This window comes from Centroberyx gerrardi, chromosome 23 (assembly GCF_048128805.1).
Source record: "Centroberyx gerrardi isolate f3 chromosome 23, fCenGer3.hap1.cur.20231027, whole genome shotgun sequence".
NCBI classification, from domain to species: domain Eukaryota; kingdom Metazoa; phylum Chordata; class Actinopteri; order Beryciformes; family Berycidae; genus Centroberyx; species Centroberyx gerrardi.
This window is the reverse complement of record NC_136019.1, coordinates 21,736,778-21,761,109: the sequence shown is the minus strand read 5'-3', so window position 1 is coordinate 21,761,109 and position 24,332 is coordinate 21,736,778. Positions and strand designations below refer to the sequence as shown.

The 24,332-nt window shown below is 38.3% G+C and overlaps 1 protein-coding gene across 1 annotated transcript; it reads right to left on the bottom strand.

Moving 5' to 3' along the window:
* Nucleotides 1–12,041: 12,041 nt before the first annotated feature.
* LOC139924873 (neoverrucotoxin subunit beta-like) lies at nucleotides 12,042–20,683 on the bottom strand. Its single transcript, XM_078291734.1, has 5 exons — nucleotides 20,671–20,683; nucleotides 19,646–19,886; nucleotides 13,163–13,336; nucleotides 12,920–12,966; nucleotides 12,042–12,688 (listed from the first exon to the last, which is right to left on the bottom strand). Exons 1-5 carry the CDS (start codon nucleotides 20,681–20,683, stop codon nucleotides 12,108–12,110), a joined length of 1,056 nt encoding a protein of 351 aa, XP_078147860.1. The 3' UTR covers nucleotides 12,042–12,107.
* Between the last annotated feature and the right edge of the window lie 3,649 nt (nucleotides 20,684–24,332).

Below are 24,332 nucleotides of genomic sequence, written 5' to 3'. Positions count from 1 at the left end.
GTGTATATGCTGGTCTGTGTATATGTAATTGTGCATGTTTGCACATGTGTGTTGTTGGAGCTATGTTAGTTTTTTTAGGAGTAATATAAGTAATCTATTATGGAGATTTGTTTTCTGCTATTTTGGATTGTTTACTTATATTTATGTTACATGTGTATGTCGAGAGTATTCATCTACCCCACCTTGCTTTAGTCCTGAGAATTACATGTGGATGGGAGGGGCTATGTTCATTCAGGTGTGTCAGGTAGTATAGACCGGAAGTAGGAAATGGTTGAGGGATAAATGTTTGGTGAGGGAAGGGCATACATTTTCTTTGAACCACATTAGTTATTGAATCTTAGTTTATCTTTTTGATCCTTTTTCGTTTTTTCCTGAAAATTACAATGCTAGAAAAGCGGATTTACATTTTTTGAACTGCTGTAATTATTTTTGGAAGTATTGAACAAATACTTATTATTTTTGTCACAACTTGGACTCATGGATTCATTTTGGATGTGCGTATCAAAGTTCTACCTAGTCCCACCAATGATGGAATGGGAAAAAAAAGCCAATACATGTGTATATAGAGTTTATATGATGTGTGTGTGTGGTGCATTTATATTTCATTACATTGCGTGTGCATATATGTGTGCGTATATAGCATGTGTGGGTATGTGTGTGTATGTATGTGTATACTGTGTGTTTGTGTGTGCACAGTAACTGTATGAATGTGTATACTGTGTGTACAGTGTTTGTATTTGTATAGTGTGTGTATTGTGTGAGCATATGTATGTGTGTGTGTGTGTGCTGGTCTGTGCTCTACTGAACTGAGGATGTCACAGAAATGGAATACAAATACTCCAAATGTGAAGAAAAATAAATGCTTATGTTAAAATAAAATGTCTATTTCTGAGGGACACACACACCTCTATATTGTTATTGTTTATTTAGATCCCCATTAGCTGCTGCAATCACAGCAGCTACTCTTCCTGGGATCCACATAAATATTATTGACAATACTTTTGTGAATTGATACATATAACATACACCTATACATACACATACATACATATATGTATATATATACATATACATACATAATTATACATACACATAAACTACACTAGTTCAACACACAACTAACAAAACGATATAGTCACAGAAATAACTCCATTATTAAAGCTCCACAAGTAACTAGAGAAAGAAAATATATGCTGTAATTTACAAGAGAGCTAAATTACAAGAGGGGCAATTCATTATGGGGAAATAAGGTAATAATACAGATCGAATAAGAATAATCTTTGTCAACATAATAAGCAATTTGTACCAATTTGTACCAATTAAATATATATATATATATATATATATATATATATATATATATATATATGTGTGTGTGTATATGTATATATATGTGTATATATATATATATACACAATGAAGTAGGGTATATATATATTTTAGAGAAGAGATTTAGAGTTTAGAGAAAAACATATGCCTCTCCCTGTGAACACTGGTGCAGTGGTGTATGGACTGTGTTAAGTGTGGTTAGCAGTGCCTTTCTTGTCCCGTCTCCCTTGACTCTATTACCTGTCTACTGTCTAAAGTATGGCTGTCCATGTAATGTCCCTTCCCAGGACATCCAGGAATCGTGCTGGGAACATTTACCCTAACCTGCCTAATATCCCGAGAATGTTCTGACAACCAAAAACTGGGTGCTCTCCCTGCAGCTCTCCGAGGCCCAGAGTGACAACCATGTGACGTTATGGCAGGCAGCTCCTTGAGCGTGTTCCCTAACTGAGTGCAAAGTCTTCCAGAGATAACTACTTTACAATGCTGCTATCTTCCATTTAACAACTGGGTAAACAGGCAAATTTTTATACCACATTTACTTTTATCCAAGTAAGAAAGGCAATCATATGTGCAGGACCAGCTCATGCCCATATATGACCACATCACACCGCTGCCCAAAGCTAAATTACACATGCACCAATTTATTGGATGCAAAGTAGTATGTCATTACTTTTAGTGCTTCTCTAGTCTCTGCAGGGGGCAAGTGATGCTTTGGGTGTCTTTCAACTATGATTAAAAATCCATTGTGAAATATAGTTGGGGCAAAAATTCACATTCCTTACAAGATTGTTTTACAGCAAGAAAATAAACATCTCTTGTTGAATGTGTATTTGTCTCGAGATTTCCATGCCACATTCAGAGATGGCGCAGAAGAGTTCCATGACACTTTTGTACCTCAGCCAGTCTTAAGTGGAAAGAAAAATCTCCCTTGGAATGTGACTTTTAGTCAGTTGATAATAAGCTACGAGTTCACTCTCATTGCTGATAGTTACATCTGGAATTTGTGATATAATTATTTAAAACATTTTCTTATATCCAGATTCATTGGGACTTGTTGACAAATGTTGGCTACCCTTCATTTTCTGTGCCGGAATTGAAGATATCTCGATGAAGTAAAGATCCATTCATCTGTTTTTCTCATGGTGAGCAAGCACCAAAGTTTGCACACTTCAAGCACAATGGGATAACAGAAGGATTTACCTCTTATGTGTAGCATATGCTTTGAAATGATTAAATATTCATGATTTTACTGAATTTGGTTCTGTTCATATGTTGGGCTTTATCTTGCTATGCTGTCTATGCCGGGCTCAGGTTACAGGAGTTTTTCGCCGATTTATCCCCAATTCGCCCCTCCCGACAATCGGAGGAGAAATCTGGATCTGAGTCTTGGTCGGAACCGAAGTTTGGCACAGAATATCTGGTAATGTGAGCTGTGTGCAGATCAAATCTTAACCCTCCTGAACTGTTCGAAGACACATCGGAGCCACCCCGATAATTTCTAACCTGTTTGATATTTGCGAGTTAAAATCTGGACGGTAACGTCACTTCATTATGCCTTTCAACATTGGAAAATACAACTTTAATGTCCCGGCTGGGACAGCTGACGGTATTGCCTAGCAACGGTAAACCTTTTAGCACTTTTAGCATTAGACTAGCGATAGCGCACCAACGTTATAACAAACAGATATTAAAACTGACGGTTAAATTCTCACCTCCGGTCCTCCGGAACGGACAGCCCGCTTTGCCTGTGTCTGTCTCTCCGGCCATTTCCTCATCCAAATTCGTCTGGCCTTTTGCTTTTCTTTGGCAAACTACTGCAAACTACTGAACACAAAGCCAGCTGTTCCGCCTCCATGTTTGCCTCCTGTCTCTCCATGGTCACGTGAAGGGTTGCATACAGCAGCTCCGTCGGGCAATATAATCGTAATAATATCTTGTAGTGTGTGATGCACCGTCATTTTTTAACTTGTAGTGTGAGCTTGATTGCGATTTGAGAGAAGAAAATCGGTTACGTTTCTCCTTATGTGTGTGATGCAACCTGATTTCAAAATCGGTTAGGATTTTAAAACCCCTGTAATCTGAGCCCAGTTTAACTTGTCAAATGCTACAGTGTGAGACAGCTAAGAGACCTGAGAAAATATTCAGAAGATTGACATGACAGTTCATCCCTAGCTAAATAAATGGAAGCAGGTAGTGTTATTGCTACATGTCCTCCATACATCATGGCCTTGCTGTGCCCGCATATCTGTAGTATAAGTGGCCTATAACTTGTTGCTAGTGGCTATACCTCCACGCTATATTGTATATTTGTAATGTTTAACCATACGGATACATGCTACATTTGGTGATAGTGTTATGAGACATGTAGCGTCACACTGTGCCTTTCATTGAAGCTAGATAGGCACATGCAAAAACGCTAATCTAATATGTAGTGAAAAGAGGGCCTGTATCAGTGGGTGTGTCCTTGACAGTAGGTGTGGATAAAAGCAGCTTTTAACTCTGAGACACACAGACCGCTGCATCAGACCAGACACTCACCTGCTGAGTCTGCACACCTCTCTGATCTACACTCTTACCAAACAAACGAGAGACCCCAGCACAGAAACAGGTGAGTTTCCATACTAATTTACCACTAATTTACCATTACCAATATTGTTTGTATCATTATGATACTCAAAGTAAAGCAAAATTAACTTTAAAATTTGATAAATCTCAAATGAATCTCAACTTGCTAAAATCCAAGGATAACAAGTGAACATTGCGAAGTGGTGCTGGAAACAGGATATTAAATTTGAGCCTGATCTGACAGGCAGTAGAACAATAATAATCCACAGACATTTTACAGTGTGAAACTAAAATAGAACATGAAAAGTGCTATATACAATTATTATTATTATTATTATTATTATTGTTATTGTTATTGTTATTATTGTTATTATTAATAAACTGATACAAAGCAGGGTCAGTACAGAGGAATAAAATACAACCCAGAAGCAACAGTACATAAATCAAAAAACAGCAGGAAATCAAAATAACAATGCAGTCAATACCTATATTTATTCTAATAGAATATCTGTAAATAAATAGTTTGACTAATTAACGTAATTAATAACAGTGTTATATATCCACATGAACTTTGATTAAACTGAACCCATGCTCCTGTATTTGAATATGCTTGATGGGTTGTCAGTGTTGGGTTTTTATTTTTATTTTGTTGATGAATATGTGTACCTAATTCTTGAAAATGTGCTGAAATATAATTATGATCCACATAGTGGACATTGCTGCAGTAGGGTTTAGGGTCTTCAACACATTGTGGACACTACTGCGGTAGGATTTAGGGCCCTAGGCACATAGTGGACAGTACAGAATTAGGGTTTAAGGTCTTCAACACATACTGTAGCGGACACAACTGCAGTAGGGTTTAGAGTCTTCAGTACGTAGTGGACACTACTGCAGTAAGGTTTAGGGTCTTCAACACAGTGGACACTACTGCAGTAGGGCTTTATGGTGGATGAAACTTGTTGCTTCATTTTATTAGGCACTTAGGAGGCAATATTTCTTGGTCTGTTAGCAATTAATAATGACCTGTAACTAAAATAACATGAGCATTGAACTGGTGTGTTTTATGCTGTGCTGTAAATAATATTTAAGCCAAAATGATAAAATCCACTCCATTTTCCTAACAGCCTTATTGCTAAGAAACACTGGAATGTCTGGTAGTCCTGTAGCAACAAAGTTACCATCAAAACAGTGGACAACCATCTTAAGTAGCTATGTTTTATTCACTGTGTAGATAAAGAGTGGACAAGTACCTGTTTTATTCACTGTATAAACAGTGGACAAGTAGCTATATTTTATTCACTGTGTAGATAAACAGTGGACAAGTACCTGTTTTATTCACTGTATAAACAGTGGACAAGTAGCTATGTTTTATTCACTGTGTAGATAAACAGTGGACAAGTACCAGTTTTATTCACTGTATAAACAGTGGACAAGTAGCTATGTTTTATTCACTGTGTAGATAAACAGTGGACAAGTAGCTGTGTTTTATTCACTGTGTAGATAAGCAGTGGACCAGTTTTGAGTCTATTTCGGTACCTCTGTGGGCATGCAGATATACCCAGCCCATATGAGCCATCTGTGAGCATTTACATACAGTACATCTCACAGGTCTCAGTACATAATACAGGTCCAATATAAGCAATATAACAAAACAAATAAAGGAATTTATCATCTTACACTGTAAAAACTATTTTGCATGTATAATGTTTTTTTGATGAACGATTAATGTTCCATTGACTCCGTTTCATCACTTAGGTATATAGGCATAGAACAAGTTTCTCCCTCCAGGAGAGGAGCATACTGGGTTTTCAGAGTTGAACATGCTCATCCTAAATGGCATGAATATAGATTATGACCTCAGGCCAATCCTGTAACATATTATTGTGTTTTTGGTGTTCATTAACTAATGTTAACTAAAGCATTTGCTGACCTGAATTATAACAACATTAACATATCATGTTAAATGCACATGAACAACTACATTAATTAATGTTGTTGTACATGTTTGTTAATAATATTAACTAATGTGTTAACTAACATGAATTAAGCATGAACAGTGACATTAACAAAGAGCTTGAAGAATTCCATAACCTATTCCATGTTTTATTTTATTCTTCTGTTTGCATTTTCTAGTGTTACCATCAAGCATTAGTGTTTAACTCTCACTGGTAATATTGGCTTTAAATCACTTGTTTTGAAACATTTGTGATAGGGACATCTAATGGTACATTAATGTAATAGTTTTGAAGGGTTAGGGTTAGGTTAAAAAAGTTATCAGTAGCCTGTATCACTGCTAAAAAGTTTATCATTGTTTAAATAATGAACCAGTCCATTAAAATTACAATTTTTATGGCAACGAGTGTATTTGTTTTGACATTTGTGTACTAGCATTGGCTGTAGGCCTATTATTATAACAAGTGCTTCAAAACACAATTTCAAAAACACCATTCATCTCAATTAATTCTAAAACCGTCCTCACAATGAAAGAATGGACATGGGATTTTATTAATTTCGTGCTATCGCTTGTGAAATGAATTGGTGTAGGAGGTAAAGCATATGTCGATCAGCAGTTTTGCAGGGAAATGGTTGGGATTGATCCTTATCTGCGATTTGTTTTTGTCATCCCAATTAGAAGGCCTTATAACTAACTTTTATAACAGATAAACAAAAACAGGTAAATACATCAAGATACTGTATGTTTTAAGTTAGCGAGCTCCTAGCATTTGCATGCCTGACATCTCTTTGTCTAACGTTAATTCCACAGTTCACTGCGCTGCTTTCAGTTTCTGAAATGAATAATAAACTTAATTTATATAGCACCTTTCAAAACAATTGTTACAAAGTGCTCATTACTCATTAATTGCAATGAGATTACTTTATTCATTACTCCCTGAGGAAATAATTACTTTCTAAAACATACTAATCCTCTAATCTTCTAATCCTCACTGCAATGGACAGTACATTGGCAGACACCAATTATATCTTTTTAGTGCTTAATTAAGCAAGTAATAACCTAATTCAAAGTAAGTAAACATGAAAGATTACTGCCTTTGGACAGAACAAGGTATAGCCAATAGCTCAAAGTAAAAGCTTTCAATGAGATAAATTATTAATGAAAATAGAGGAGATGGATGAGAAATTCAATCTTTGCCTGTTTAGTAGGGGTTCAGGCATTCTCACCATCACCTGTCGCCGTACGGTCCACGCACCGTTTCACGCAGCGATGTTGTCTGATCAAGGGCTTGGACAGATTGCTTGTGGAATTTGAAGCTGTGGATAGGTGTTTCTGGCCTGGACATAACTAATATTTCACAGTGATATTCTAACCTTTACATGACATAATTTCAAAATAATGAGAGTATCTCCACTTATCAAAGCATCCAGCATTCTCTGGCATTGCTCCTCTATTTTGTTTACATCTAGCTTTTTTAATCAATGCCTTGTGGCATTATTCTTTTGAAATTCTGTGTTTAACGCAAGTAACATGATTTACAACTATAATGTGATTACTGAAAATTAGACAGTAGTGCATTACACTACAGCGGTCTTGAAGGCTCAAGCAAATGTGACCGAAAACCATTTTCTAAATCCCGTATTTATAGCAGTAGACGAAAATATATGTACAATGGATGAAGCAACGTGGGAAAAACCCAGGTTAAATGGACAGACGCATGTGACATTTCCCTTACAGAAAGCTTCACAGAGCTTTGGACCATTAACAATATCAAAGGCTGCATCTGAAAACTTTTAATGTGCAAACAAGACTTGCTTGGAATCCTTTATTATTGAAATTACATTATTGTCACCTTATTTTTAAGTAGGTTACTGTCATTTTGTTGCCACTAACAATCAAACTGGCTGCAGGCATCCCTGTCCTAAGTTGGTTGTCATAACGTAAAGTCATTAAAATTTTGTATTTTTTATCTTTCAGGAAAACACAGCTTGCACATGGAAATCACTGCTTAGCAGCTGAACAATTCCTCAAAAATGGGGAATAGACAATCACAAAGTAATGTGGACGACAGCCTGAGATGCCACAAGTGTAATAAAGTCCTGCATCGAAGCAAATCCACAGAATTATACCAAAGTACTGTTCATAGGCGGAAAGTAGATGTATACAACAGAGGTGAATACTACAGGCAGGTTGGCTGGAGTAATATGCTTTTTCTACAAGCATGATTTATAGGGAGTAAATAGGTTTCATATTGTCACCAATTTGGGAGTAAGAAGAATACACTTGGATCATAAATTAGACCTACTGGTGTGATCAATCAATGGTTATGGTTCACATATAGGCCTAGGTGCCTAATGGCTATTACAGCTCATTATGCCAAGCTGTGCATAATGGCATTATGGCATTATGCCTCACTGAATATACGTAGACCTAAAAGTAAAATGGTTTACGGTTGGTTTACGAATCCTAAATTGTGCCCACGGATTATTAAACTGTGTGCACGGATTTTCCCATCATTCTTTTTTTTACCAGGTGACCCCTGGAGGGCTCCGTACATGTAAGAGCTAGTATCTCTGTTTTTTCTATGGTCATGTGTTTTTTGTTTTGGATTGGACTGAGTTTTTGCTGCACCTGCACACACACACACACACACACACACTGATTCTCTTTATCTTTTCCAATATATTGGACTTGCAATTGAACTTCCTTGTGTTGTGTTCTATGTGTTCTGCTGTCTTGCATTTAATTCTATGCATTGTTGCATGAGACAAATTGTATCATTCTGGTGCATGTACTTTGGGTGGTTTGACAAACTTTATTTGTATAGCACATTTCATACACAAGGCAAATACAATGTGCTTCACATAAAACAGAAAAAATACATACACACACCACAACTATTTAAAATGACTTTAAAAAAGCTGACTGGCACCTCAGGTTACCTAGTCAAACCATCACAATACAATCAACAGCACCTAAGAAAAGTGAAAAATAGCTGCTGTAGGTTGTTTATGGTTGATTGTAAATTCATCAATACAAATGATTTCGGATGTGACTGTTCTAACAAGTAAAACACACTTCTGAGCTGAAGCCGTGAAAACGGTTCTTCCACTTCTTGCAATGTGACCTGAACGCAGAAGAAAACCAGATAGTAAATTAAATAAGGAGGTGTGTGAGCAACTTCTGCTCCTGCAAAATATTTGCCCTCTGGGTTAACATCGACCTGTCTATTGGGTGTGGATAGATGAAGAACGTTCCAAGATGAGGGGGATAAATTGGGTAAAAGAAGGGTTTAAAAGAATTTATGTATGAAATCCTCATGAAAATCCTGAAACATCTATGAAACCTGGAGAAAAATTGACCTGTATTTAGAGTTAGGTTAAGAAAGTTCCAAAAAAGGGCAAAATAGGATTTAAAACAGGTTTCATATGAAATGATGAACACTGTTGTGTGTAACTTGTATGTGTCATGATGCTGCTTTCTTGACCAGGTCTCCCTCAAAAAAGAGATTCTTAATCTCACTGGGAATCAACTGGTTAAATAAAGTTAAATTAAAAACATTGAAATGCATTACCCGAGTTTATGGAAAGTCATGTTCTTGCACCTGTATTCAAAATCTGTAATCTATTCTTAATTACAGAAACTTAACATAAATATGTAAATCTTCAACCAAATTCACAATGTAAATCAATGATGTCATAGATTACATTTTCCTTGATTTTCATAACTCACAACTTATTTAACAACAGAGCAATACACTGGTTTATTTGAAGGCAAAAATAATTACATGTTAAAGTCAACAAATTCTGTTTAAAACTATGCAGATCAAACAATCTTCAATCAACATTTATTCCTGTAGAAAACAAGATAGATGTTCAGCTTGAGTGAGATTGATCAAATAAAACAAAGATTCAAAGGAAAAATATTTTAACCTGTCAATCATCAATAACTGACTCGCAGATGAAAAATAATAACTTGATTCTGTCTAGTTTAATATCTCATTCATTTCATTTTCTAAATAAAATGTCTGCTCTTGTACATATGGTTTGTACATATGATGTTAAAACCCTGTTCAGTTACCCAGGGCTTAAAGCAAAAAAAATGCTGAGCCTGAAATGTTCCTGACTGAAGGAAGGGGGGGGGGGGGGGACCAACACATTGGTCAACGTGTGTGTGTGTGTGTGTGTGTGTGTGTGTGTGTGTGTGCGTGCGCACATGTGTATGTGCGTATGTGTTGGTCACTCACTGTTCCTCAGGTTGTGGCAGGTTAACACATATTGTGCAGTCAGATCTGCTGTGTTTCCTTCTCCCAGGACAATTCCTAGTCTTGTCATCCAGCTCTTTGAAGTTGGAAATTTGGGAGCTGAGTTTGTTAAAGAACATTTCTCTGGCTGGTTTGAATTTTTCACATTTTAGGAGGAAGTGCATCTCTGTCTCGACCTCACCTGTCGAACAGTGACCACATGATCTGTTTTCTTTTGGTTGCCATGATTTCTTGTCTTCCTATTTCGATTGCCAATCGGTGGTCACTGAGCCTGTACCTGGTGAGGATCTGTCTTTGCTTCCTATTTCTGACAGTAGAGAGATATTCTGCTAATTTATATTCTCTGTTTAGGGTCTGATAACATTCTAATTTGCTTTGACTTTTGGTTTCTTTTTTCCAATGTTCCAAATAGGTTTCTTTGCATTGTTTAATAATTTGGTTTTATTTTATTTCATTTATTTCTCTATAAAACTAGTCCAACAACAACAACAACAAAAACAATTGACACAATTCTGTGCTGAATGAATGAATATTCAACATACTGCATTATTAATCTATAAACCTAGTGCAATAAGGAGAACTGTGGAGTCCCCCACGGGTCACCTGGTACAAAAAAAAAATGATGTAGAAATCAGTGGGTACGGTTTTCTTACTATTTTCTCCTAAACCGCACCCACAGATCAGTAAACCATGCGCACGGATTTGTAATATCTACGCTGGTAACATCAAAGAGGGATTTTAGGCCTACAGTGAGCAATAGCCATTACACCGCTTGGCATACATATAGTGAGCTGTAATAGCCATTAGGCACCTGGGCCTATATGTGAACCATAACCATTGATTGATCACACCAGTAGGTCTAATTTATGATCTGATGTGTGTTTTAGTGACAATATGAAACCTATTTACTCCCTATAAATCATGCTTGTGGAAAAAGTATGTTAATGCATAAATCTATAAATTTTATATGCAACTCTGTGGGCCGCTGTGGTGTCCCTGTTTGACGTTACCAATGCACATAATACAAATGCGTGTGCACGGTTTACTATTCCGTGCGCACGGAGCCGTGTGCAGTTTACCAATTGGTGCCCGTATGGATTTCCACAACAATCATTTTTTTCTTACCAGGTGACCCCTGGGGAGCTCTGTAGAGAACAGCCAAAGCAATGCCACATTTTTATGCTGAATGACGATTGTAAATTGTGAAAGACAGATCACGTTCCGGTCTGTCATTGCTGCTGGAGCGGCAGCTGTAACTGTCGCTCCCGGTGTGGTCAGATATCGGAGTGCGCGCACAGCGGCGTTGTATCTGGGATTTACCTCATGTCAAAACAGCACTTTCTTCCTGCTGGTGCCATACAGCCTCTTTGAGCACACAGTGCAGAACAAACACCCGGTTCCCTTAATTTGTCGCACCAAGTGTCGATGGTGGAGACGTTTTCCCGTCTCCACCTCCTTGGTCTCCACCCGTTTATTCAATCCATGCCTGTCGCTGTTTGTTTTTTACTCCTCTCTCAGTGACGCTTGTATCTTCACCAGCTTTCATAAACTTCGTTTCCATATCTAGCTGCCACACCACAGAATTGGTGCTACATGGTGATAGAAAGTAGCTTGCTGTTCGTTAGATACAAAAAAACTTAACTCGCATTCCATTAGTAATTGTAAAATATTGCTTTGCTTCACTGAACATGATTGGATAAAACGCATCAAAAACAAAAAAAGTATTTTTTGTTTTTTTTTCTTTTCGAGAATAGTTGGTGAATCTAAAACGTCCATACACCGGAAATCCGGCACATTGCCGGAGGTCTTAAAGCCCTGGTTACCGTTCACATACAATCCACTCTGTTCACAGTGACTGATGGATCATGTTTGTTTACAATGAAATGAGTAAACCTAAATTAAAATATAAATGTTCATATTCTCACTTTAAGATGTGTATCTATGTGTGTGTGTGTGTGTCTGAGTGTGTGTGATCCTGTCCAGAGTGAACTATCATTTCAGCAGCTGTCTTTGGTCAGCAGTGTGAGTGTGTCTCTCTCCGTCCTCTATCTGACAAGAGGCGCTGAGGAACACAAGCCAGAACCCAGGGTAGAGGGGTTCAGTGAATGTGGAGTAGAAGGTGTGGATGTGGATCAGTGTGTCAGAAGAGACTCTGTAGAAGGACAGAGAGCCAGCAGGCCAGTCCAGATACACTCCTACTCTGTTAGAGCCAGAGGAGGGGCGGGGGGAACGTATGTCTGTTTCTCTGTTATTGTGCCAGGCAGAATAACTTTTACCAGAGCAGAACAGACTCCAGGACTTTTCATTCCTTCCAAACCCGCAGTTTTCACCCTTTCCTTTCCTTCTGATTACTCTGTAACTCACTCCTATATAAACCACTCCTTCCCACTCGACCTCCCAGTAACAGCGACCAGTCAGACCATTTCTACACAGCACCTGTTCCCAGCAGTCAAATCTCTCTGGGTGATCAAGATATGGCTGCTCCTCTCTGACCTCTGTCACCTTTCTGTTGTCTTCAGACAGGAGGAGCTTTCTGTGTGCTGTGTTTGGGTCCAGTGTGAGTTCACAGGCATCTGATGGAGAGAACAAGACTCAATACAGCAGCAGCTTCTCATCTAATAACCCTTCTGGTTATTTGTTGATTTATTGACAGTTCATTTCTTAGCAGCCATCAGCCATCATCCTGATTCACAGTAGGATCTGAATGAATGGATGTCACATACTGTGGTGTAAATGGGCTTTCCATCTCAATAGTTGAATGTGTGCTGCTTTGTTTTCATGAATCAAACTAAATACACACTTACACTGCCTCAGACCTGGTTTCAGTCTCTGCAGTCCACCATGGTCCACACTGGAGGAATAAACAGGGAATAAGTCAGATCAGCAGATTCTCTTTGATGATGGAAACATAGGCATTTAATAACCTTCCATATGATTTCCACTCATATCCACCATTAAATATTAAACAGCATTCATCGGCTTCTCAGTATGACAGAGAAAATGTGTGTGAGCCTCTCAGCCTTCTAGCAGACGTTGCCTCTCCATACCTGAGAGTGTCCAGTCTCCAGTGTGGATCCTCCAGTCCAGCAGAGAGCAGCTTCACTCCTGAGGCTCCTGGATGATTGTAGCTCAGGTCCAGCTCTCTCAGATGGGAGGGGTTGGAGCTCAGAGCCGAGGCCAGAGAAGCACATGCTTCCTCTGTGAGCAGACAGCCTGACAGCCTGCACACACGAGAATATGATATTGATCATTTAATTAAAATGTTCTCGATTTCAAAATAAAAGCAGCTCAATAGCTTTCAATAACAACCAGCAGAGTTCCTCTCTTAAAGCATAATTCAAGTCATTTTCAACCTGGGCCTTGTTTTCCTAGTTTTTGCTGTCATGATGATTGATTGTGTTCACTTCCTTCACTGCAGAGCTTGACATAGCTTCAGTTAAACAGGAGTGCTGCTCTCCAATTCACACACACAGCAAACACACTCTCTAACAGTTGAAAAAAGTGATTAAAGACATGTTTAACCGCAGTGTGAGTGTTATTGTGTTTTAAGTGTGGCTTACCGTTTATATCGAGTCTTATTGCAGCAAGACGGGGGTAGAAGATCATGGAGCATGCTCAGAAAATGTTTCTAGTGCCTCAACAGCAGTTAAATCTTTAAAGACAACAACCGGCTCAACAATCTATTCGGCAGACTGTGGAAAACAAACTGGACAGATCTATTAAAGACATCTTGAAACAAAAAAGCGAAGATTTACATGAAAAAGCCCAAAAATACTCAATCGCCTTGCAAAGATTTCTAACAATGGTAAAGCAGGGAGCGCAAGAGAAGAATACGTTAACTTTATCTTTTCCAAACAACGTTGATATTGCTGCTAATGCTAATGCTGGCAGCGATTCAGAGCAGACTTATGCGGATAAAGATGTTGTAGTTGAAGAAATTTTGAAAAACATACCTAAAAATTGCATGACTAAAGCGCAACACATTTTGGATAAAATGTTAATGTCAAGACATATTACTTCATGGACCAAGCAGGGGGAGTTTATTTATAGGCTGGGAAGAATATTTGCATTCTTTAGCCTTATTGAATATCCCATTATCAGTCGTACCCACTGGTAAAGTCAAACAAAAAATTACAGAGTATAAAAGAAAAGCTATTTCTATGCCAGAACCTTCTAAAAGGAAAAGGCGCCAATTAGAAATGGCAGCTACCCCTTTTGTACCCCCTAAAATTAGTTTTAAAAAGTGGTTATCTTTTTGAATGTCTTTTTGTCAAAGTTGTACTGTGTTCAATGTAAATGACAAAGATTAATAAATGAAACAAACCAGCATATATTGTTTAGAGTTGTTTTTTATCATAAAATCATTCCTAGACAGATTGTTACTATATTTATTAATTACTTCATCATAGGATAAGCCTTTTTCCATGTGGTAAAGAAAAAAAATTGACACAATGTTGACCACAAACAATAGAACATACATTCTGCACTTGTTTTATAGAATACTGTATAGCCTTACAATTGTTATTGAGAAATGTAGAAATAGATTCTGGAAAATGAGAATATGAAGGAGGGTTGCCAAAACTGTCAAAGAAAGATCCAACACCTTGTTTGTTTATGTAAACTGCTAACCAATGTTGACCACTCTGGTAAGAAGGATCTGTATTCAACACTAGCATAGCAGGAAGTTTTTTAATAGATTAAAAAACACAATTTAGAGTCATATACATATGCCACCAGACAGGCAACAGAAGGCCGGTTTTCACTTCCCAAGGCAAACACTAATTTCCTTAAACGCACAGTAGTATATAGAGCAATGAAAACATGGAATACTTTACCACTGCTCCTGACTAAATTAACACAGAAATCAATGTTTAAAAAGCAAATAAGGAAACACCTAGGAACATCATATTTGTAGGATGCTATGCATATGCAGATTTGTAGTGTTTGCCGGTAACTGTTGAGAGAGTCATCAGTGTAAGTTTTACTAATACATATTAATGTTTATTTTTTATTTTTTTATTTATTTATTTTTTATTTTTTTGTTTTGTTTTGTTTTGTTTTGTTCTGGTTTGGTTTGGTTTGGTTTTGGTTTGTTTTGGTTTGTTTTGGTTTGGTTTGGTTTTGTTTTGTTCTTTTTTAAATATATGTCTTATGTTTATGTTTGCCATTTGTGTTGACTGTAATGTTTAATGTATGTTTTTAAATGTGGACCCCAGGAAGACTAGCTGTGCTTTAGGGCAAAGCTAATGGGGATCCTAACAAATAAACAAATAAACAAATAAACAAATAGGTGTTTTAGGAAGCTGATCACTGGCAAACACTCCTAAAAAGAGAGTTTTCTTGGCTATTTTATTAACAGAGGCAGTTAGTTCAATTGTATTCATTCTGTAGTCGTTTAGAGTGACTAATAGTAATCCAGTAACACCTGTCTACGATCAGATATTTCGATGACTGAATCAAATATCGAATAATATATTAAATTAACTGTTCGATTGAGAGCGTTTCTAAAACGTGCCTCTAGCCTGACATTGCCGTTTTTAATAAGTGAGATATGCTGTCCACAACCTTCATCAGGAGCCATATTAAAACAAAACAGGCTATAACCACGGCAAAATTCATCCCGAGTTATTGATAAAGGTTCGTTTTTAAGGTACTTTCCAGTTGCCGAAACTAGTTGGTGATATTCTCTTATGGCGTTATTTCTTGCAAAATTGGCTTGAAACGGTTTCGCGGGATATGACTGCCCGTCAGCGTATATACACAAAAAATATATCATAATGATTAAATGCAAATGGATTACGGGCATAACTACCTGTAAAAGCCTCATTGTCAACAAACCCTATAACAATAAATTTGGGTATCTGCCCTAGAAAAAGGTTTTCTTGATTACATACTCTTGTTCCTGCAGGTATGCTAAAGTTTTTGAGGCAGACTCTGTCAATGGGGTATTTTACATTACCGTGCATTAACGCTTTGGCATGTACTAGTTTAATAGTAGGGGATACTGTGACCTTTTTTTACAAACAGACTCGCCGAAAGGATGTTGACGCGAAAGTCATCAACTGTGTTGCGTAGTAAACAAAACTCATTTTTAGATCTTATAAATTTGAGCTTCAAATCAACTCCGTTTATCAACAACTTGTCTTGAAAAAACAGATCGGAATGTATGGGGGCAATCAATTCCACCACATGCCCTCCTTCTGTGTATGCAGATCTTTTGTTTAGGCCTTCATTATCTCCCCCGGCAATCACATCATCCATATGATTAGCTGTGTCCATGTAAAAGAGTCCGGATCCAAACTGGGTTTCCAAAGTATTTTTCCCATAATTGAGAAGACATTCAATGATACCCCGATAAGGATAAGTGTTTGACGACTGTGTTATAAGTCTATCTCCCAGAGAAATATCCACAGTTGATGAATCCCACTTCGTCCGTCTGTGTCAAAAATCTCCGCCCGCTTGTGCCGTATAGTACGAAACGTATTTATCCGCATTATGAACATAAGGCTGATACATGATCACAAGTTTAAAAAGATGTCTTTGCAGGTCTAAAGTGTAACTTGATTATAACTTTTCCATAAGTAAAGGGTATATTTTGATTCTGATCTGACTTGAGAGATATCTCTATGTCATCGATGTGTGACTTAGAGAGGGATATGTAATGCGGCTTGTCATATGTCCTTGTGATCATTTGATTGTTTGGTCCGGCAATATGTACAATTCTCAAAAGAGGCACATAACAGTCCCCTACTGATTGATGCTCTATAATGTCAGTATAAACAAACATGTTGTACAACCCCGCATTGATGTTGGCAGGATGTGGTGCCAACAATCGCAGCGGCGAAACATCCTCGTAATCTATTTCCTTTGCGAAGGAGTTTTAAACGTTACGCTGGGTGCAAATCCTAACATTTGTGCAAGTTTTCCATGAAATGTTATGTCTATATCAGATTCCAAAATAGACACTCTGTTTTTGATGATGTTGTACTGGAGAATAATGTATCCCATGTCATGCTGAGATAATACTCTATTTATCTCGGTTATTAGCTGATGCATAGTTGTATAATAACCCACCGTTACACTTAGACAGGCATTCTTGCCAGACTTTTTATCTATCTTAACAACAAATTCATCATCTTTTGCTGAAAAGGGTGTCCAAGTCTTTGGATATTGTATTTCTATCAATCCTACTTCATATGAGCCTTTTAAGTGTAGGGCTTTGGCTAGTTTTGTTCTAAAATTAGCTATTGTATTGTTGGGGTAAAAAGTTGAGGAAGAATTGCTAGGTAATGTTACAAAAAATCCTTCTCCATCCATCCTTATACTGTTTATCCTTATGCTACTTTTTGTTCAATGATACACATCTAGTCTAGTCTAGTCTAGTCAGTTAGACACTGACTTATATATCTCATATGTACTCTTATTTCAAGTTTATAACTTGATTTTCAGGAATCCAAGAATTAAATTTGTCAGGCCACCCGATCCATTTCACCAAAACCATAGTTTTACGAACCTTCTTTTTTCTAGACAGAATTTTTTCTATTTTGAACGTCTTGTTTTTATGTACAATATTTTTTTGCAGCTCCTGCTCGTAGAAACAACCTTGTAATATTTCACTGTCATAATCTTTTAATCTGTAGACGGGAGGTTGACGCGGTACACATTCTGCTACGGTAAAATATTAATCCGTGTAATTTTGTTCATAACCTTTCTTAAAAGAACCTATCAGTTTTGAAATCTGTACCGTATCCCCATTTCTAAATCTAAATTTAAGTAAACCAGCCTCTTCTTTTTTTTTGTACAAGTTATTAAAAGCAATGTCTTCATTGTCTTTAGTCACATTAACCGGTTTCATTTTAATACTTCGGTGATAACTTGTGTTATAGGAATGGGTTAGATCTTGTAAAACATCTACATAACGCTTAGAGTTGTTGGCTGTTAAATATCTCCACATTTTAGATTTGAGAGTTCTGTTGAAGCGTTCAACAACACTTGGCTTTGTCTCGTTTGATGTGGCAAAGTGTATAATCTGATTTTTTGTCATTAGTTCTTGAAATTCCTTATTAAAAAACTCTGTGCCTTTGTCTGTTTGTAATTTTTTAGGTACCCTTCCTTCTTTTAAGATGTCTTTAAACGCAGCGGTCACCTGAACACTGCTTTTATTTTTTAAACAATGAACCCATGCATACTTTGAAAACACATCTATACATGTTATCAGATAACGCACCCCATAATTTTCTTTAGAATAAATGCTCATATCAACTAGGTCTGCCTGAAACTGCCAATCTATGCCGTTTAATAATACCCTATTTCTTTTAAAATGTATAGGAGCGCTTTTGTGAAGAGTGTATGCATCTTGTTTAAGAAGCCAATTTTCTAGTTCTGAGTCTAGATATTGTCTAGCCTGTACTGTCAAACACAGCCTTTTTAAGTCTTTGTCTACCACCATACCCCCCTGAGCTCTCTGGAGCATAGTATATCTTTTTCATGACCTCTGCCATGGTGTTGTATATAATGAATGAACACTTGTTGTCAAGTTTAACAGTCTTTATTGTTAAAACATGTTTACATCACAAATATCATCGTTATTATCATTATCACAAAAAACGGTAAAACATCAAAATCAATGATTAACTAGTTTAAGAAAATTCACACATGCCCCTCAGTTTTTTTTTACTAACAACTCTGCTAGATTTTTCATCACGTTATAAACATCTACATTTTCTTTTCTGTTTATCTTAAAAACACACAGATCAACACCAAAAGTACAAAAACAAGCAACATGTCCAATTCTAATACGGTCATCGCTTAAAGGAAAACAATTTACAATTGTTGTGAGAGTAGTTTTTACATCTGAATATTTGTTTGCCCCTAGGAGCATCATGCTGGACCAATCTATACCAGGTAAATCCTTTGCTACAAGTCTAACACATCATTTGCTTTTTAAACCCCTGGTATTGTTGAGATCTGTAAGCATTGACGTTATTGTCAACATCATGTAGCTCATTATCAACAGTTTCACACATCAACATTGTAAGTTTATACGACACACTCCGGTTTGTAGCATAATCCGCCAGAGAGCTATCTGTATTCCCCATTTCTGTCAAACAGTTTCACTTTTCCTCCATATCTCGAAAGACTGTTTGACTATATCGTTAAGTCTTTTGGTACCACACTGTTCTTTTATTTGCCTCAGTTTTGGAATGATGTAGCGACTCCCCTTTAGCTTGTGCACAACGGCCGCTGCAACGTCTTGAATTTTTGACAAAGATGGCGGCACAATCCCGAGACAGTCCAGTACATACGCTTGAGCTCTTGTGTAATTTTCATTAAAAAGCTCTTTTGTAATTTCTTGAAAACATTCGTCAAAATAATATGGAGGTAATTCGTCAATACACAAGTGATATGGCCTTGAGAGGATGGTAATAAGTCCATAGTATGGACTTTGACAGATTGCACAAGCACTTCTCACTTTTAGAGTAATAATTTTGTGCAAAAAATGTCCAATAGTTACCTTTACAACATTCCACATAGGTGTGATGGTTGTGTCTTCCGCGACATCATCATCATCATCATCATCATCATCATCCGAAGAGTCTGTATGTTCTTCCAAAGAAGTATTCTGCATGTCTACTTTTTCCTGGGGCAGAAATGTCAGATTTCTCTTCCCCAACTCCTCGCCGAATCGGTCTATCCAATTGTCATTGTTGTCATCACCCTGGGAGCTTGTAAAATAAGCAGGCATGTCATGAGTCGCAAACTCCTGCACACCTGTACAAACATATATACAGATTTTTTAGAAACCTTTTAGTCCGATATAAACAAATCTCCCAAACATTCCAGCAGATTCAAAATCCCCACCCATTCTACATCAGTAAGGGAGAAACTTTTTCCTCCAGCGGGTCTTGGAAAAGTCTCTTTTTGAGTCCTTCGTAGGATTTGTAGGTCTCATACCACTTGAACAAAACATTGATGTGAGAGAAAACATCTTGTGTTCTCTCCCAATCACTCCAGCGGATTAGAAATCCTGTAGTAAACCATGACCCCCATTCTTCAGCAGTGAGGGGGTATAACTTGGCCTCATCAGGGGTGCCACGCCGTGCATTGTGGATAACAGAGTTATCCAGACATTTTCTGAAAAAGATGTAGGATTCAAGGTCCTTCATGGCTATATCCGTTTCTACCCGGTAGGTTTCACCTTCCACTGACCCATCCCATTGGGCCTCGTACAGTCCTTGAGTATTATTTAGCCCCGGGCATATTTTATCTCTAATCACACTCCAGTCTTTTTCAAAAAAACTAATGTGTGGAGTAACTTCTTTCAAAAACATCTCATCAGCCTCTCTTGTATAAAGACATACTTGTCCTTTCTCAAACAGATACCCAGAGACACGTCCGTCATCCATATTCCACTCATATAGCAGAGCCCATGCTTTCTGGCCTAGAAAACATGCCAGGGTTTTAGGAACACTCCTTTTCTTTTTGGGAGCCATAATTAACGCAGCATCAACTATGTTCACTCTACGAAGCGGTGTTGAAGCGTTAGAGGGCGTACCTGTGTTTTCCATCGTGATGTCCCGTAGCCAGAAAATACGATAGGGTTACAGATGAGTACTTAACGACGGAAGGCGCTGGAATTAAATGAAGAAAACAGACCGGTCGGTGCAGCAGAGAGCGGTGAGTCCTACAGTTGGTCGGCGTTGATTCTGTGTTGTCTGGGCATCGAAGAAGCACTCACACTTTAAATAGTTAGAAGCGTTTAGGCCACTCCTAGAACACCCCAAAATTTAAATAAAGATCTATAAAAACATGGCGAGACACAACCCCAAGCGGTCAATAAAAAACGTGTTGAGACACATCCCCAAACGGGATTTATGATGACAGGACAGCTGTCAATAGGCAAATTCTTCTATCTTTAATTATCTACCTTGGAGAAATTAATTAAGAGGAGATGACGTAAGGTTGTGAACCCCCCACCTCTAAGCTTCCTACACAGACAATGTCGGTGAGGGTCACCGTTTTCGTTTTTTCTGTTATTGTCAGAGGGGTGTGACCTGGTTTGTTGTAGACCACCAGGAACCTAGTTCTGGTCAATATTGTATCTTCTTTTATTTTCAGACTGATCAGGTCTGTCAATACAACCCCACAACTTCTAGTTGTCAATACACTATTGCGACTGTCAGTTTTTAAATTATATTTGTTTCTCCAATTAACGTAACCAGACATGTCCCCTTTTAGGCGATTCAACTAGCGGTCCCTGATCTGTCCTAGCAACCCCGTCGGCATTTATAGAATCCCCACAGACACACCCCTCCCACGTGGATCAAACGGGCTTTATGATGACAGGACAGCAACACACAGACACCCTCCTTTCTCTCCCACAGACTGCAGTCTGACAGGCACCAAGGCATACATAGGATACACATTATCGAAACAAGTAATTATAACAACACATCCGATGACAAACGGACAGAGTCGGTGGCAAATGTTAAATTATAAATTATAAAAGTTACACTTTCACTGACACACAGACACCTAAACTTCCTCCCATCCTTTCTCTCACACCGCTTTCACTGACACACAGACACACACACCCCCACCCACGTGACCAAAAGTCTCCACGTGGCCGCTGCCGGCACACAGAACAGCGCACACAGAAACACACACACACACACATCTCCACCCCTCCGCAGACACACACAAACCAATAACGCACACTGTAACGCACACACACACACACACAACTCCCCCCCTTCCCTCCACCCCTCCGCAGACACACACAAGTCAACGGCGCACAATGTAACGCACACACCACACGCACGCGCACGAAAAACAAAGCCACCCCTGAAATACTACTAACAAGAGAACAGAACCATTATGTCTTTGTTCACCTTGTATTGCTTCAACCTCTGCATGAAGTGCAACGCTGTAAGCCTTTCTTATGAATAACCTCCGTATTTAAGTCCCATGTCGAATTTGCATCAATGTTCACATTCTATAACGTGATAATACATTTGAATGGTTTAATCCAGCTATATGCTCAGGCATGTTGTCATAACTATCCAAATTGTTGTTTTGGTTAGAAATAGCTTTACATTCATTCTTTTCTGAATAGATAAGATTTTGGTACATGAACCCACAAACCTTTGGCTTTGGCACTGCTGGACCAGCATAATACTAGACAAGTAATGATAGATCAACCAGGATTGCAGTGTACAAACCAAGACCCACCTGAGTACATTCATGACATTCTTGACATTCATGACAAACCAAGAAAGAAAGGGACAGTCACAGAGGGGGAAACTAATGTAATGTATGTGTAAAGGGTTAAAATGTAATTATAGCTCATAGTATATAAAGGGTTAAAAAGACAAAGATAAAACAGTTCATGGAGTATAAAGTTAAAAATTTGATATGCATTATTAAAATGTGAATTTAAAAAAGATTAAGATTTATAAGAAGATAAATAGACTGAAAATTTAGGGATATGTTAAATAGATTATTTAAAAATAATAGATAAAAAAAAGACACCCCTTAATTTTTTTGGTTTTAGGCTAAGGAAATATAATTTCATTGTACATTCTGTCATCTATCTCGAGCGTAACTCATTAGGTCACTAGGGGGCGCGCGGCGCTTGGGAGGTAAACAAAACCATTGAGACGCACCACCACAGAATAAATCCTGCGGTCAAGCTTAACACAAGCTCCTGATGTGTGTCTCATGTTTCCTAACTACAGGGATTTATCTTGACATACACCCTCCTGGCCACCATTAGGTCACGGGGGCAACATTTTGGGGGCTCGTCCGGGATTAGCTTCCAATGCTGGTGGGAGCTAATCGCTGCAATTGAACCTGATTACCAGTTCCTGGACCAACGAGTGAGACGACAGACTTCAGAGACCCAGAGATGTCTGCTCTAAAAGACCTGCGCAGAGGGATCCAGCGACAGCTCATCCAACTGACCAGCTCAGCCAACACAGATGCTCTTCACAAGCTTGCAACTGCCATCAAGGATGTGGTAGAGGAAGATGTGCCGGGAGAAGACACGACAGAGGTGGAACTCTTTGACTTCATCGTGGATGCTCTGAGGAGTGACCAATTGGCAAGTCAAGAGGACCAAGGCATGGCTCGCCTGCTCTTCTTCAACGACCTCATCAGGGAACTGCAACAACCTTCTCTGTCTGATGAAGAGGAGCATGTGTTAGTAGCAGCATCTGTAATGAGTGAGAAGGTAAATTTGACATCGCCCAAAGCTAACCAGGTAGGTGATGTGATAAAGTTGAGAGATGTTGCTGCCTTACTGCCATGTAGAGAATTTAAGTTACATTGTGGGCAGATTTCCGATGCTGATTCTGATGTAAGCTATAACACCCTGTGTAAACAGATTGACGAGGGGTTAGCTGAGAATTTTACTGATGCAGAGGTGATTCGCACTGTCATAAAGATAATCAAACCTGGTACCTTTAAAGACATGCTAAGTACCAAAGATGGATTGACTGTAGCTGAGCTTAAACGGTTTCTCAGAGCACACTTAAGAGATAAGAGTAGTGCAATTGTTTCAGGAGCTTAGCCATACAAAACAACAGGATAAAGAAAGCCCACAACAGTTCGTGTACCGTTTAATGGGGTTAAAACAGCGCGTCCTGTTCGCTTCACAGCAGAGTGAGTCTGAGTTTCAGTATGACAGTAAATTGGTCCAAGGAGTGTTTCTCCACTCATTGTATCAGGGCCTAAATGAAAAGTACACTTACGTAAGGCGAGACCTTAAACCTCACATTGTTAACATGAGCATAACTGAAGATTTCATCTTTGAGATAATGACACAGTCAGTCAGTGAGGAGGTTGAGAGACAAACACGCCTTGGTCAGACACACAAAAACAAAACTGTCACTGTCAATGCCACACAACAAGGGGGGAAACAAAAAACAGTGCAGGCTCCAGCTGAGACCCCAGCCAGTGTTCTGCAGACCCAAGCAGAAGTCTTAGCCAACCGTACTGCTATCCACGAACTCACAGCTCAAGTGTCAGCCCTCACGAAGAGTCTGGAAAAAGCCCTCACCCCTGTTGTAAGTGCCCCGGAGTATCTGTTTTTTTTAGAAGCCAAGCTGCCCTCAACACACACCAGTAAAAGGTAATCTAAAATTGAAATTTATAAAATTTTCCATTCATTCTCATTAGACTCATTAGTAGGGTAAACGTCCCTATTAAGCCCACCAA